Consider the following 14720-nt stretch of genomic DNA (forward strand, 5'->3'; position numbering starts at 1 on the left):
AGAGGTACTGCTGAAGAATTTCTGGATCCATTGTGATGCCTGGGGAACATTCTAAGGTAAGGAATCTGCGGTTAGACTGTGACTTTGTACTTGGCCGCTATGAAACTTAGCTGCCACTTCAGAATCCATCACTCTAGATTTATTAATCATGTACATTTTTCCATCTCATCAGATTTTTTAAGCAAAAGATGATATACAGTCAGATGTTCAGAGGATATTGAATTCCACAATGCTGGGGTCGCAATCGAAAAGAATTTTCCTCTAGGGCATTTTTTCCCCCTGAAATCTGTACATCTGCAAAAGACAGTCTATATTAATTTCAATGTCCATATCAAGGTACTTGGCCAACGACCTCGGGTCTCTTTATGATCATGAAACTCCTCAGTGACTTGCAACATACTTATAATGTACAATGGGGAGCACTTTATCCCATATAAACTGATCTTAAATGGACAGTTTACAAAAGATCATATTTCAGAGCCATACCTCATGCTATCACAAATAACATACTGGGTAAATGTGCTTGGCTATAAAATGAATGTTAACAAAAAAACCATTTTTTAGTCAAAGTGACAATCTTGATGCTGACTCTTTGTAGAGAGCAACAGTGGTGAAGACATTGCTAAAGGTTTCGTGTGATCCCACAGAGTCTGACCATATCAGCGGTACTCAGATTAGTAGAAATGTCAGAGTCTGAGATGGAATAAATGACAGTGGTAGTGGGTGCTGTATAATACAATCACAAAACAATATATAACCCACACTGAAACTAATACCATACGATCCAGCAGTCAGACAGTTGATTGTAGTTTGTACAGGCTTCTTGATAGTTGTCTTTACTGCTTGACATTCTTACCTTCACATACTACAAAACTGTATCAGTCCACAGCAATAAACCATCCATTACCATCTGATCAGGAATGGAATAAATGAAGAGATCTGCCACATACCGCTGGCCAACGGAGGACTCTAATTTGGTCCGCCACTGCATTTCCCCATTAGCTACAAAGTATAGCCACTTCTTGCCATCTCACAATGACAATCAGATTTGGAATGATATTAACAAAGCAGACCTCTCCACCAAATCTCCCTTTAAACTATGCTTGCTCAGGACAAAAGACTTTAAACAAAATATGTCAGACTGGATAACCCACTGTAGTAACCCACTAAGTGGATTATGAACATAAGAAATACTATAAAGGGATCTGCCGAGCTGCTCATAGCTGCTGACTGATTGAAAACCACCAACTGCGGTCCTGTCTCTAACATCATCACACTGCTAAGCACTGTGTCCCATAATACGATGTCTGCACCTTAGTGGTCCTCAAGCACATCATGGAAGCACTTCCAGCACAGGATCAAAACAAAGAGAACACACTTCCAACCAAACACCCTACACCATGTTGCATGCTACCCATGCAAACAAGCAATTCAGCACTCCACATAGGGATAGTAAACACCATATAACTGTTACAATACAATATGACACCGGAAGTGCTTGACCAACAGGATGCAGGGGGCTAGCAGTACCAGCAGCCTCAAAATCCTCCTCACTGAAATCCAGGACAGAGGCTGAATCATCGGGATCATAGCCCAAATGCCCTGGACTTTCCCTTCTGGGGGAGGCACAAAACTGCAACGTGTCCAAAATGGCTCTGATGAAGGGGAGTCTTCTGTAAATGAGTCAGGTATCACTTTGGCACATTTACAGTGAACCCCAATGAAGTGAGGAAGCTCACCAAAGTCTGGAGGTCGTTGACGACTGCCTGGGGTAAGCCAGCTTTCAACAGCTAGTCATTAAGTTAGTGGAACACTGGAGCAAAGGACCTCTGAAAATGTGCTACAATCCCTAGCTTCATTTTCGTGAACACCCAAGGGGCACTGATGAGGCCAAAGATGAGGACTGTGAACTGAAAACATTCCTGTTTCATCATGTGAACCACAGATAGCACCAGTGGGCTTGCAGGATGGGGATTTGGAAATAAGCATGCAGTTCCAAAACTACATCCAGCCTCTAGGGCAGACAAGACTTGAGCCAGAGTGAGCAGCTTGAATTTGACCTTTTGTTGGAAGCCATTGAGAGGCTTTCGGCACCAGAAACTATCAGGAGTAACCGCCAAGGCTTACTTTTGATGCAGGCACCCTTCTCTATGGCTACTGGCAAAAAGTCCGAGCAGGTTCTGCCACAGAGGGACAAATGGATCTCTGTGCTGTTAAGAGGATGGTGAAATGTGCGGTAGGGTGACAAGAAAAGGTAGAACGTAACCGGCAAGACAATCTGTAGGACCTATTTGTCTGAAAATATTCCCTGCCACCCTAGCAGAAAATGTCAGATACTGCCTCTGAAAGGGTGCTTATATGCCTTGAACGACACACTAAAGAGTTTTTGAGGCTGCAGGAGGGGTGGAAGACTGTTCCGCATTCTGCCTCTGTTGTCTACGTGGTCTGTGGATACTGCTGTTTCAGCCACAAAAAGGCTGAGGGGTGTTCTGGGCAGGACAAACGTGATGGCGATATTGGAAGCCTCTACTATAGGCACAAAGGGGGCGAAACTGTTGGTGTGGCTGATGTGGCAATACGGACAGGTCCAAGAAGTGCACTGTGGTCCTCCTACCCTTAAAGCAACCAAGGGCAGAGTCTGCCCTCTCACCAAAAAAGAGAAAAGGATGTCCATTGACATAGACTTACATGAACTAGCTGGAGAAGCCCGTAGACTATATCCAGTGGGACTTCTGAGAGCCACACTGGTGCCAATTGCCCTGCTTTGAAATCTGTGGTGGCCAAGGCACAGCGGATCATGAATTTTGTCACATCATGACCATCCTGAATACCTTGCTTAAGGAAAAGATGTACCAGGTAAAATGTATGCGACGGAGCACCAAGGATATAACGTCCCAGGAGACAGTTGGCATTGACAGAACATAGTGCCAAACTGATCAACAAAAGAAATTGCTTGCCAAAGGTTCAATACCCTTTGATTCCCTGTCGTGTGGTATGGCAAGGAATGGATTAAGGTTGACCTTGCTCACTAAGGGCTGCATAACTAGGTTCTCAGGTGTGGGGCATTAAATTAACAAGTTTGGGTCACCTGGGTCTAGACGATGGCGCAGTGTGATGTATCTGTTCGCAGGAGCTCCGGAACAGAGTTTTGGCTTAGCCCCGCAATGGGTGTCTGTGAAGGAAAGGCTCAGTATTTTTTGCCCAGACTAAACCAGCTTAGTCCTGGGGTTAATCACCTCAAGACTGGACTATGGCAACATTCTTTACCTAGGGACCAATAATGAGGTAACGCGCAGACTGCAAAAGGTTCAGAACTCTGCTGCAAGATTACTTTGCCAGGTTCCTAGAGTTACCTCAGTCTCAGGTCACCTGCGGGACCTGCACTGGCTCAGGGTTTAGAACCGAATCAAGTTCAAAGCCCTGAGCTACATGTTCAAAATCAAAATAGGTGTAGCCCCTCAGTATCTGCAGTCTTTGGTCTGTCCCTATGTGCCTTCCCGCTGCCTACGTTCATCCACCCAAGGGAAATTCTCTGTGCTCAGAGTCAGACTATCTCGGATGGGAGGCAGATCATTTCCCTACCTTGGTCCCTTCCTACATCTATTCGGAACGAAATGGTGTATATCCAATTTCGCAAATCATTGAAAACTTGGCCTTTTAACCAGTAATCTTTTAATCTTTAAAATTTCTATACATCCCTTGGTCTGCCCGGCGCTGGGAAACCCTTTTTGGGTAGCTGTCGTGCCTTACAAATTTAATTATTAATAATAATCTCTCGGCTCTACTGCACCTGTCGGTATGTGGCTTTGGTCATATGGACCACATTCTGACCTACTGGGATGGAAGTACAGCTGCATGCGTTAGGTCTTACGTGGATAGGTTTCTTGAGGCCCTTCCTCCCATTTGATCAAGCGTGATGACTTGCAAACTTGGGAGTTTCAGCAGATGTACTCTTTGCTTCTTTCTATTTGGAAAATGTGGACACTGAGCGAACACTCTTATTGTTTGGAATTTATGGGCATTTCTTTCTACAAAGAATAATCTCGCCTGATAGCAGAACATCTGTACAAGTGACCTCTAACATAACATAGCACAATCTGTAGATCTATATCAGGGGTTACTAATGCTTCTTTTATCCTGGTACTCTAGAATTCTCAGTCTGTGATTTTGTGCCAATGACTACAGAGAGCACGACAGCCCTTCAAACAGCGGTACCATTTGGGCTGGTAAACAAGCAGTAAAGAACACTTCTAGAATGAGGCTGTTCTATTATCCGCTTTTTTAGAGGCATGAATTTGTGACCAAGTATATACAAAATTGACCATTCCCTCCTTTCATAGCTCATGAAAGCACAGAGTCTCAAGGGGTCCTCTGGGATGAGCTAGGCAAATCCTTTTGTGGCCTCTAGGTATTTTATGCAGAAGTGAGATTTCTACATACATGTCTAAAATTTCAAATGAAAAGTATAAAATAGACCACTTCGTTGGAGGTGAAATTTGGAAAGAAGTCGTCATGATTGTGAAGTAACACAATGAATGTCATGTGGTTGGTCATACAACATATACTCACCATCAACATCAGATTCACCCCTTAGGCCTACTCAGGGACAACACAGGAGAAAAGGAGGGGACATGAAACAGGAAGTGGTGTGTGGCAAGAGGAAAGAGAAGAACATTTTTGCTGTAGTGGCTGCTTGCACAGTGAGGCCACTTTTCAGTACTGCGGGGGCAGCAGAGGGAAATACTGGGACCAAGGGAAGGTGCCCAGAGCCTGCCTGCATTGCATGCCACTCACTTTAATACCGTGTTCTCAATCTCTTCAGTTTTCTCTATAGTTTTTTCTCTCTCTCTCAAATACAAGGATTCTCATTGTGCACAGCAAGGTTCTGGAGGAACGCTAGCTTTCACATCCTTACCTCCACTGAGTTCCTCTGGCTAGCATTCTCGTACGGTTTAATTTTAGGGGGAGGAGGAGGTGGGGGCGGGGTACTCTGGAACGTAGACATCACACCATCTGTCATCAGAGATGGAGAGCCTGGAATATAAATATTTACAATAAGTTTCTTATAGCAAATCATGTTCGTAGTTCATGTTTTATGGTTGGGAAGGAGGGACAAGAAAGTTTATGCTACGGAACAAATATATTCCAAAAATATAGCATACTTTGCACCATTATATAATCACACCCACCTAGTACCTGTTGCTGAGCAAAACCTACTATGGACGGTGCAATGTGAAAGCCTAGACTGAATCCCATAAGTTCATGTTCAAGGACTAAAGTGGCACTTACTTCAGTCACAATTGATCCGGCTGGAGTCTCCTGTGAGATGCCTGTCTTACCTTATGATTATTTTGGTCATTCAATTTTCACTCTGACTGTTATTTATCCCACCATTTTACCAAGATCTAATGTATGTTTTCACTCCCAGTTGTTCCAGCATCATCACAAATACTAACTGCTTACTTTGATTCCCAGAAACTCATTTTATTTAAAGAATATAGAGAAGTTTGCCTGATCTTTGTAACCGCTTTTACAACACAAACTGAAGTAAACTCATAACTTCTAGCACAATAAAGAGTTCAAGTTTCCCTTGTTCATGCCGTTGTAACGAACCCAGTCGAGTGATTTCATGGTAATCTGGTACTTGTGGTCCTGAATTGATAACAGTTAACCAATACTGTAAGAACCAGAATGCACAGAACATATCTGGACTGTATTAACTATTCATGCCTCGATTCGTAAATCTACAAAGCTCTGAAACACAAAATCTAATCAATGCATCACACAAACAAGTCAAATTGTCTACATCATAAACATGACTAATTTGGGGTAAAAATACATACATAATGTATTTTTACCCCATTTTAGTCATCCTGTTCACACATTTATCCAGTGATTACATAAATCTATCCACACTCATAACTCCATTTACTCATCAGCTTAATCCACCCTTCGATTCTTGTATGTGTTAGTGTATGCCTTATTCTGTGATCTTGAGTTGTCCTTTCAGTATTTCTGTCTCTCTGTAGTCTACATGTGTGTTGTACTTGTGGGTCTGCACATCTGTTGATCTATGCACATGGGTCCCTCTTTGTTTTATGTATGGAGCCATTTATACAACACAACCGGGCCACAGGTAGTGGGGCGCTATAAAAGGCTGGCAACCAAGATAATGATCCAAGACAGTTTACAGAATCAAGGCGAGTGAGCGGTGCGGTACTCAGGAATGGATGACAGATTATCTAAGGTAATAAAATGTAATCTTCTTTGAGGAGGTGAGTCTTCGGTTCTCTTCTGAAATGGAGGAGGGTTGGGCCAATCTGACAGATTCTGTGCTGTTGTTTTAGGTGCCTGGCTGTCTGTATGCATGTATAATGGTCTCCGTGTAGTTAGCTGTATGTGCATTGCTCTAGCTGCATATATCTTTCTATATTAATAGTCTTATGAATGAATAGGCATTTGTAAAGCTCACTGTAACTACAAAGAGGGTCCTGGTGCTCTGCACCTCTGCCCACACCTAAAAGGCCTAGCCAATTTAGGCTAGGCTAAACAGTCCAGTCTTCAATCTTTTCCTAGATTAAGACATATCTGTGATGCTACGACTTTCAGAGGGAAGTTTGTTCCAAGCTGACGGACCTAAGAAGGAAAAGGATCTGCCTCTCACCCAAGTGCACCTAACCTTAGGCGTTTTGGCTAAAAAGGCTTTAGCTGACCGAAGGCATCTAGAGGGAGCATAAAAATTAATGAGTGCCCTAAGATATTCGGCGCCTGTCCTATTGAGACCTTTATGAATCAGAACGAGTGTCTTAAATAAGATTCTATTTTTTATAGGGAGACAACGTAGTGTCTTTAGATGTGGTGACATGCAGTAGCAGCTGGTAGGGGGAGGTGGCAGGGGAGGGATGGGGGTAGGATATACATTTTTGAAAAAACTTATCTGCTGGTCCCCGTTACCGTCGCCAGCCACTGCATCTCCTCAGCAGGAACAGGAAGCACCCAGGCTTCCAGACTTCCCTAGCTAATCATGACGCTGCTGATTGCAGCGTTGTGATTGGTCTGAGCACCGTGGATGGGCACTTAGAGAGGAACTGGAACCTTGGCATGTTCTCCATGCAGGCTGTAATGCAGCCTGGGTGGAGAACATGCAAAATGCACATTTTTTACCTAGCCATGTAGCAGGGTGCAGTACCATATGTGGACAAAAGAGGTCCCATGGGACCTCTTTAGGTCACATATGGTATTGTAGCCTGCAGAAGATATGGTAAATCCACCCTACCCATAATGCATTGCATGCAAGACAGTACCATTAGTACATGCAAAGAGCTAAGTCCATATATACAATTAGTAGCTTTGAAATGTGACAAAAGAATTATTCTATTATTTCCAATTAGGTTGTACTCTGTGTGGAGCCGATGAAGGGAAATTTATAGCAAATGTGAGATGTGCTAGTGAGTAAAGTAACCACTGCCAGCCTTGCCTAGGACCAAGCGTGTGTCCTGCCTGAAGCCCTTTAAGAAAATAGTGCTCTGAAGTTGTAATTAAAATCTAGGGAGTAACAACACATATAACAGGGGGTGTCCTCGTGGGAGGTTACAAGAAGAGACAAGGCGGTACTAAGGAGCGATTACTAAGCCTATTGACCAATGAAAAGCCACCATTTACAAAGGACAGGGACAGGAGCCAATTAAAAAGATGGGCATAAAGTGGTAGGAGCTTTACGCCCATATCCTGAATACAGCATGTCTTAAAGAGACAGAACAAGCGGTGCCTAGGCGAGACCTAAAAATAAAATGATAACGACGCTCCATTATTATCATTTTTTTTTTTCTATTGCACTGGTGGGGCAACGTTCCTCTGCCTTATCGGTGGAGCCGCTGCTGGACACGTGTGCTCTCAGAGGCAAACCTAGGAGAGTTCGTGCTGCCACATTTTGGATCACCTGTAGTTTGTTAATAAGGTAGTCAGGCAGGCCAAGATATAATGCATTGTCATAATCCAGCCTAGATGACACCAACGCCTGTATCACCTGTTTCCTGGCTGAGAAACACAAAAAATGAAGAAACATTCTTGAGATAATACGTAGTAAACCGAAGCAGGACCCTACTACTGTGTTCACCTGTAATGAAAATGCGAGGCCTTCATCGATTTTAATACCTAGATTTTTCACAGAGCACTTGGTGCCCTGGAAAGGGAAATACACTGGCTAAAAGGATTGCCAAGGTTCCTGGGCCTTAGTTCCAAAAAATAGGAGCTTTGTTTTTTCTTCATTACATTTGAGCTGATGACAAGTTTGCCACTGAAAGACCACTGCCAGGCAGGATCTAATATTTTCACCAGGGAACCCTGTCTTACAGTCCCATGAAAACAGTAGTTGGGTGTCATTAGCATATGTAATTATTTTTTCTCCCAAGGCCTCCACAAGATGTGCTAGAGGAGTAAAGTAGATGTTGAATGAAGAAGGACTCAGAGCTGAGCCCTGAGGTACTCCCAATATTGCAGACCACACGGTTCTGATGAGAAAGCAAGAACCCAGACCTCTTGCCCTCGTCCTTCAAGGAATGATGTCCGCTCGTCAAAGGCTGCACCCCAATTCCAATGTCTTTGAGATGAGCGAATAGAGTGGCGTAGGGAACTGTATCGAAGGCCGCTGAAAGATCTAGCATTACCAGCAATACCTTCCCCCAGCGTCTAAAATACTACTGATGTAGTCTCCCACCTGCAGTGCTGAAACATGGGTGGAAGCCAGACTGACTGATGTGTAATAAATTAATGGTTTCTAAGTATTGGGGGAGCTGAGAGTTCACATGTTTTTCTAAAACATTTGATACAGCTGGGAGCAAAGAAATGGGTCTGTAGCTAAACAGTTCAGCTGGATCTGCCTGCTTCTAGGCATGGGGTACCACTGCTGATGACAGAGATTCAATCAAATATATATCGGCTATTGGGTTAATCACTCTGGCGCCCAGTACGAGTATATTAGGGGGGAAATGGTCCATCAAATATTCCGACTTGAGGCTTTGAATAGCTATCAGAGAATCTTCCAGAGAGATAGAATCAAATTTGGAAGGAGACCCTATGGAATTCAGGGAATAGCTTGGATAGAAACTCTCTAGACAGACACCCTCCGACCATCTGCTAGAAAGGAGGTTGTCTTGGATATTCTTAATCTTATCATGAAAGAATGTGCAAGCGGCTCACACCATTCAGCTGATGATTCATGACATCTGGAACTTGCTTTCAGGGAAATAAATCTTTGGACAATTAAAATATTTCTCGTGATTTGTTCCAGACAGGTTAAATTCTCTCTCCCAGATAGGCTTTGTTTGCTAATCAAACCTCAGTACTTTTGTTTTAAATCAGCCTTGTACTGAGCTTTGGGGATAAGACTGTAATGTTTCCTCCATTGCCTTTCTAGGACCTTGCACTGTTTCTTGCCTACTTTGAAGGTGTCGATATACCAAGGACATGAAGGCTTGACTCTACGTGGTGCTCGCTTGATTTCTGGTGCTAGCTTCTTAGATGAGTCTCCAATCCAGGCGTTCAGGATTCGAGTGTCAAGAATCACGTCACCTGTCAAGGACGGGGTTCTTGCCTGCAATGTTCTCAGAAAGTTTTCTGATGGAATTTCATAAAAGGCTCTTGAAACACGAGGAACTATCACTGGCTTTGCTGGATTTTTGCCAGACCAAAGCCCAATAAAATTTAATAAAACAGTGATCGGACTAGATTTGTGGGCTAGGAGTGTCCACTATCAAACATTCAGTGGAAAATATCTGGCCCAACACATGTCCTGCCTGATGACAAGTGCTAGATACAAAATGTTCTAGGGTGGATGTAGAGTCATATAAGGAGGCCACCTCACAATCCTCCTTTTTCCATATGAAGATTAAAGTCTCCTAAAAGTATAAAGAGGGCCATCTCAGCATCCTCAAGGCCATTTTGTTGGAACACTATTGAAACATCTTTTGGGCATCTGAGACATTTGGGATTATTATCATAATGTGGACACCGACAGCTATTCTGTGGGCAAATACACTTAATGCACAAGTTACTTACCTTCGGTAATGATATATCTGTAAGAGACATTACTTAGTGATAGATTCCTTACCTTAGAATTACCCCCAGGTGTCAGACTGGATTCAGAAAGTTTTCGTCAGCAGTACCCCTGCGCATCGGAAGGTGGCGTCGTGCGGCTCCGCGTCCGTCATAGGCATTGTGATCACAGGGATGACGTCGTGACAGCTACTTAGACGCTGCCCTCGCGCGCTGACGTCAGTTCTGTAAATGACTTTCTGTGCCAGGAACGCAGAGTCATGCACGATGCTGACCACTGGTGCATTGAAACTAGGGCCCTGAAAGGGATGACCTTAACCCTAGAAATCAGTTCACAGAACGGGGAGGATGGGTGAGGCGGTAAGGAATCTATCACTAACTAATGTCTATTACAGATATATCGTTACTGAAGGTAAGTAACTTGTGCATCTGAAAGAGACAGGTTAGTGATAGATTCCTTACCTTAGAATAGATACCCCAGCAATACCAACCCCGGTGGTGGGTCTGCGAACCAAGATCACACCAGAAAGTCACGAAAAACAGAACGGCGAAAGAAGCTGTCTCTTCGGACTTGGCTGTCAAGGCAATAATGCTTAGTAAAAGTGTGCGGCGAGGCCCACGTGGCTCCCTGACAGATGTCTTGCAGGAGGACACCATGTTCCAATGCAGTAGTAGCTGCTGTTGCCATGGTAGAATGGGAGCGCAACCCCACCGGAGGTTCCTTTTTAGTCAGAGAATAACAGGCTTATATACACAAGACGACCCAGCAGGAGATAGTCCTCTTGTGTACAGCCCGGCCTTTCTTGGTGCCTAAGTAGCCAACAAAGAGCTGGTCATCCACCCGGAACTGTGCGATTCAGGTAAAATGAGAGCGCACGTTTTGGGTCCAGACGGTGGAGCCTGTCTTCTTCTCTGGAAGGGTGCGGAGGCGGAAAGAAAGTGGGCAAGATGATAGTTTGCCCGATGTGGAAGGGAGTAACAACCTTTGGCAAGAAGGAAGGATGAGTGCGGAGCACAACCTTGTCCGGATGAACAGACAGAAAAGGAGGTTTACAGGAAAGAGCATGGAGATCACTCACGCGCCTAGCGGAGGTGATGGCAAACAGGAAAGCAGTCTTTAAAGTTAGTAAATGAAGAGGACAGTTGTGAAGTGGCTCAAAAGGAGCGCACATCAAATAAGTAAGAATCAGATTCAAGTCCCACTGTGGCATCACAAACTGAATAGGAGGGAAAAGGGGAGTAATGCCTTTGAGAAATCTACTTACGACAGGGGACTTGAACAGAGAGGGCTGATCAGGGAGCCTGAGAAAGGCCGAAATTGCAGAAAGGTAGCCCTTAATAGTGCCCAGAGCAGAGCCCTGCCGGGCCAAAGAAAGAAGGAACAAAAGGACTTCTGAAAGAGGGATAGAAAGGGGATCAACAGCCTTTGCTGTGCACCATGCCACAAATTTGTTCCACCTGCAGGCGTATACCAATTTAGTTGAGGGACGCCTGGCTGCCAGGATGATATCACAGACTTCAGGAGGCAAGTGAAATGGAATCAACTGTCGCTGCTCAATCTCCATGCAAGGAGGTGGAGGCTGGACAGGTTCGGGTGGAGGACCGTCCCCTGCTGCTGCGACAGAAGATCCTCCCGAAGAGGCAGTCGGATCAGGGGATCCACACTCATACTGAGTAGCTCGGGATACCAAACTCTTCGAGCCCAGTCCGGAGCCACAAGAATGACTTGGGCCCGGTCGAGCCTGATCTTCTTCAGCAATCTGGGCAGAAGTGGTATAGGCGGAAACGTACAACAGACCGCACTGACATTGTGCGTTCTCTTCGATGGCGAATAGATCTAACCAAGGTTCTCCCCACTATTGAAAGAGACCTTGCGCCACCTCCGAGTCTGTGAGAAGTTGGCCTGGTATATGCTGTCCACTAGTTATAGTGGGCACCTTGCACCGGTCCAACCAACCCCTTAGAGATGATAGGTTAAAGACAACCTCATTTGAAAGCTATCCTAGTGGTAGCTATGGAGAGCAGCCTTCAGGCTAAGTCTTGAAGGAATGTAAAGCAGCTTGTTTTACCAGTCTATAATCTCTTGAACGACCAAATGAAAAAAAAAGAACACACCAGGTATATATATAAAATATATGCATTTATTACTAAACACACCTGACCTCTTTATGAGGCTAGAGGTCAAAGCACATATGTTACACTTCAAATATCACAGTAAATTAGCACAATATACGATAGGCCCTTGGGGCCAACCAAACCATATATTAAGAAAGTGGTATAAGAACCATGACATGACTAGACACAGGGCCTAGAGCCTGTAGAATCGCTGGGACCCCATGGAACCACCCAAGGTAGTGACACAGGGGACCCACGGGGGGATGTGTGCAGTGTTGGCAATAGCAAACCACGCAGGAAGAGGAAAGATGCTTCGGTGCGGACCAGCAAGGTCCTGGGGACTCCACAGGCTATGGATAGTCAGGGCACGTCTGGAGCAACCAGGGAAGCCCAATTATAGTTAAAGTTGCCTTCACAGGGACCCACCAGTCAACTGACCAGGGATAGCGAAGGTACCTCGAGCGAAAACACAAAGGGCCGGCTCACGGAACACTCGGGGAGTGTAGGCCAGCAATCTTCGGTGGAAAAGGTGCTCGGTGTCTGGGCTACAAGTAACCAATGCACAGCTTCAAGGGACTTCAAGAGGCTAATGCACTTGCAAATGTGCACGGTGTCCAGGGGTTCCGGTTCCACGGTACCCACGAGGGCTATGGGTCTCAGCTTTGCTGGGGACTCGGGTCAGCCTCTGGGAAGTCTGTAAACCCACCTCCTGTGTTGCAAGTCCACGGGAGCTTCGGAGATGCAAACCGGTCAGATGCGTCTTTGGTGCCTGCCTTGCAGGGGACTAACTCCTTTACTCCAAGGGAGATTCTTCAGTCATCTAGTTGTGTTGATAATCGAGGTTCCGGGATTTCTGTATCAGAGTTTAGTCCAGGTGTACTCTAAAATCCTGTAGCCAGGGGTTCCTTTCTTATACCCAAGGAAGGGGTTGGACATACTCTGGGGACCCACCTATGGGAGGGTCAGGAAAGAGGGGTGGCTACACCCATTTCCTTTGTCCAGTTTCGTGCCAGAGAAGGGGCTGGTAGCCCCTGCAACCGGTTTGAGCTGGACTATGCACAGGGACACCAAATGTGCCCCCAGTGCAGACTTCAAAGCACTCCTGGAGTGTACCTACCCAGTCGTAAACCACTAAGGTCTGTCTGGGAGGTGGTAGCACCTCCCTGTGACAGGAAACCTATTGTCCAGGCCTCCCCTGCTGGAGTTTCGGTCAGCAGCAGGAGGCCAGACTTGTGTCTGTGGCTGGCAGCATCCATTTTGTGATGCCAGGGCTCTGTTAGCTGGTACCGGGTATACCGGTGCAGTCATGTGTCTCCCTCTAGAAGGGTGGGATCATACTCCCACACCAGTTACTGGTGTGGGGGTATGATTCCAAGGTGTTTGACACCGAACACAACATGTTTCCGTGCAGCCATTCCAATGTTAGCATTTACCGCGAGGTTTTTAATGCACTTAAGAGTATATGGTCAGGCTGCATCACAGACAACCCCGGATAATAGATTCCGAAGGCTGCAGAGGGGCTCTGCTCATGCATCAGCACCCTCTCACATAAAACCAAGCACCCTGCCTTCAGGATTGATAAGGCCTGCCATAGGGGTGACTGATAGGTTTATTTGTGCAGTGATAGGGTGAGATATAGTGAACCTATATCTCAGTAAGGGGTGCATGCACCACCTTACTCAGGCTGCAGTAGCAGACGGGTGGTGTCATTTTGGAGGGCTTCTTTGGGGTGGCATTATACATGCTGCAGCCCCTGGTAGGCCTCTGGGGTACATATGCCCTGGGTACATAGTATACCATATACTAGGGACTTATAAGGGTACCCCAGGATCCACTCTGGAGTGTACCTAAAGTACTTGGAATCCTTTTATAAGAGAAAGCAGATAGGCTGGGGACCTGAATAGCAGGTTCCCAGCCAACTAAGTCAAAAACCATCAAAACACCAGGAAAAAAGTGGGGGCAACCATGTAGTCAGATTCCACCTTCCTACAGAGTGAAGACGCCATTCGTGATCCATCATGCACCTGCGGCCGAGTTCATCCGCCCTGGCGTTCAAAGAACCTGCCAAGTGTTGAACCACCAAGGAAATGCCTTGACGTTCCGGCCCTGTCCAGAGACGCAGAGCCTCCTGACATAGGGTCCATGACCCCACCCCGCCTTGCTTGTTGCAGTACCACATGGCGGTGGTGTTGTCTTTGAACACCTGCACTACTCTCCCCTTCGGTAACGATATATCTGTAAGAAACATTAGTTAGTTAGATTCCTTACCTGAGAATATCCCCAGGCGTCAGGCTGGATCCCGAAAGATTTTTCGTCAGCAATACTCTTGCGCGTCGCTAGGCGTCGTCTGTGGCTCCACGTCCGTCGTTGGCGTCGTGATCGCCGGGATGACGTCGGAGTACTTAGACGCCGCCCTCGCGCGCTGACGTCTGTTCTTGTACATAGCTTTCCGCGCCAGGAATGCAGAGCCATGCAAGAGACCGACACTGGTGCCATGAATCTAGGGCCCTGAAAGGGATGACCTTAACCCTAGATATCAGTTCGCAGAACGG

General features: G+C 45.7%; 1 protein-coding gene across 1 annotated transcript in view; it reads right to left on the minus strand.

Annotated features, from left to right (window-relative positions):
* DOCK5 (dedicator of cytokinesis 5) overlaps window positions 1–14720 on the minus strand; it is a 923455-nt gene that overhangs the window by 12420 nt on the left and 896315 nt on the right. The window contains exon 51 of the mRNA XM_085632878.1: window positions 4916–5034. Within this exon, the coding sequence (XP_085489004.1) occupies window positions 4916–5034 (119 nt within the window). The remainder of the gene's footprint in view (window positions 1–4915; window positions 5035–14720) is intronic.

The sequence above is a fragment of the Triturus cristatus genome, chromosome 11, assembly GCF_964204655.1.
Source record: "Triturus cristatus chromosome 11, aTriCri1.1, whole genome shotgun sequence".
Taxonomy (NCBI): Eukaryota; Metazoa; Chordata; class Amphibia; order Caudata; family Salamandridae; genus Triturus; species Triturus cristatus.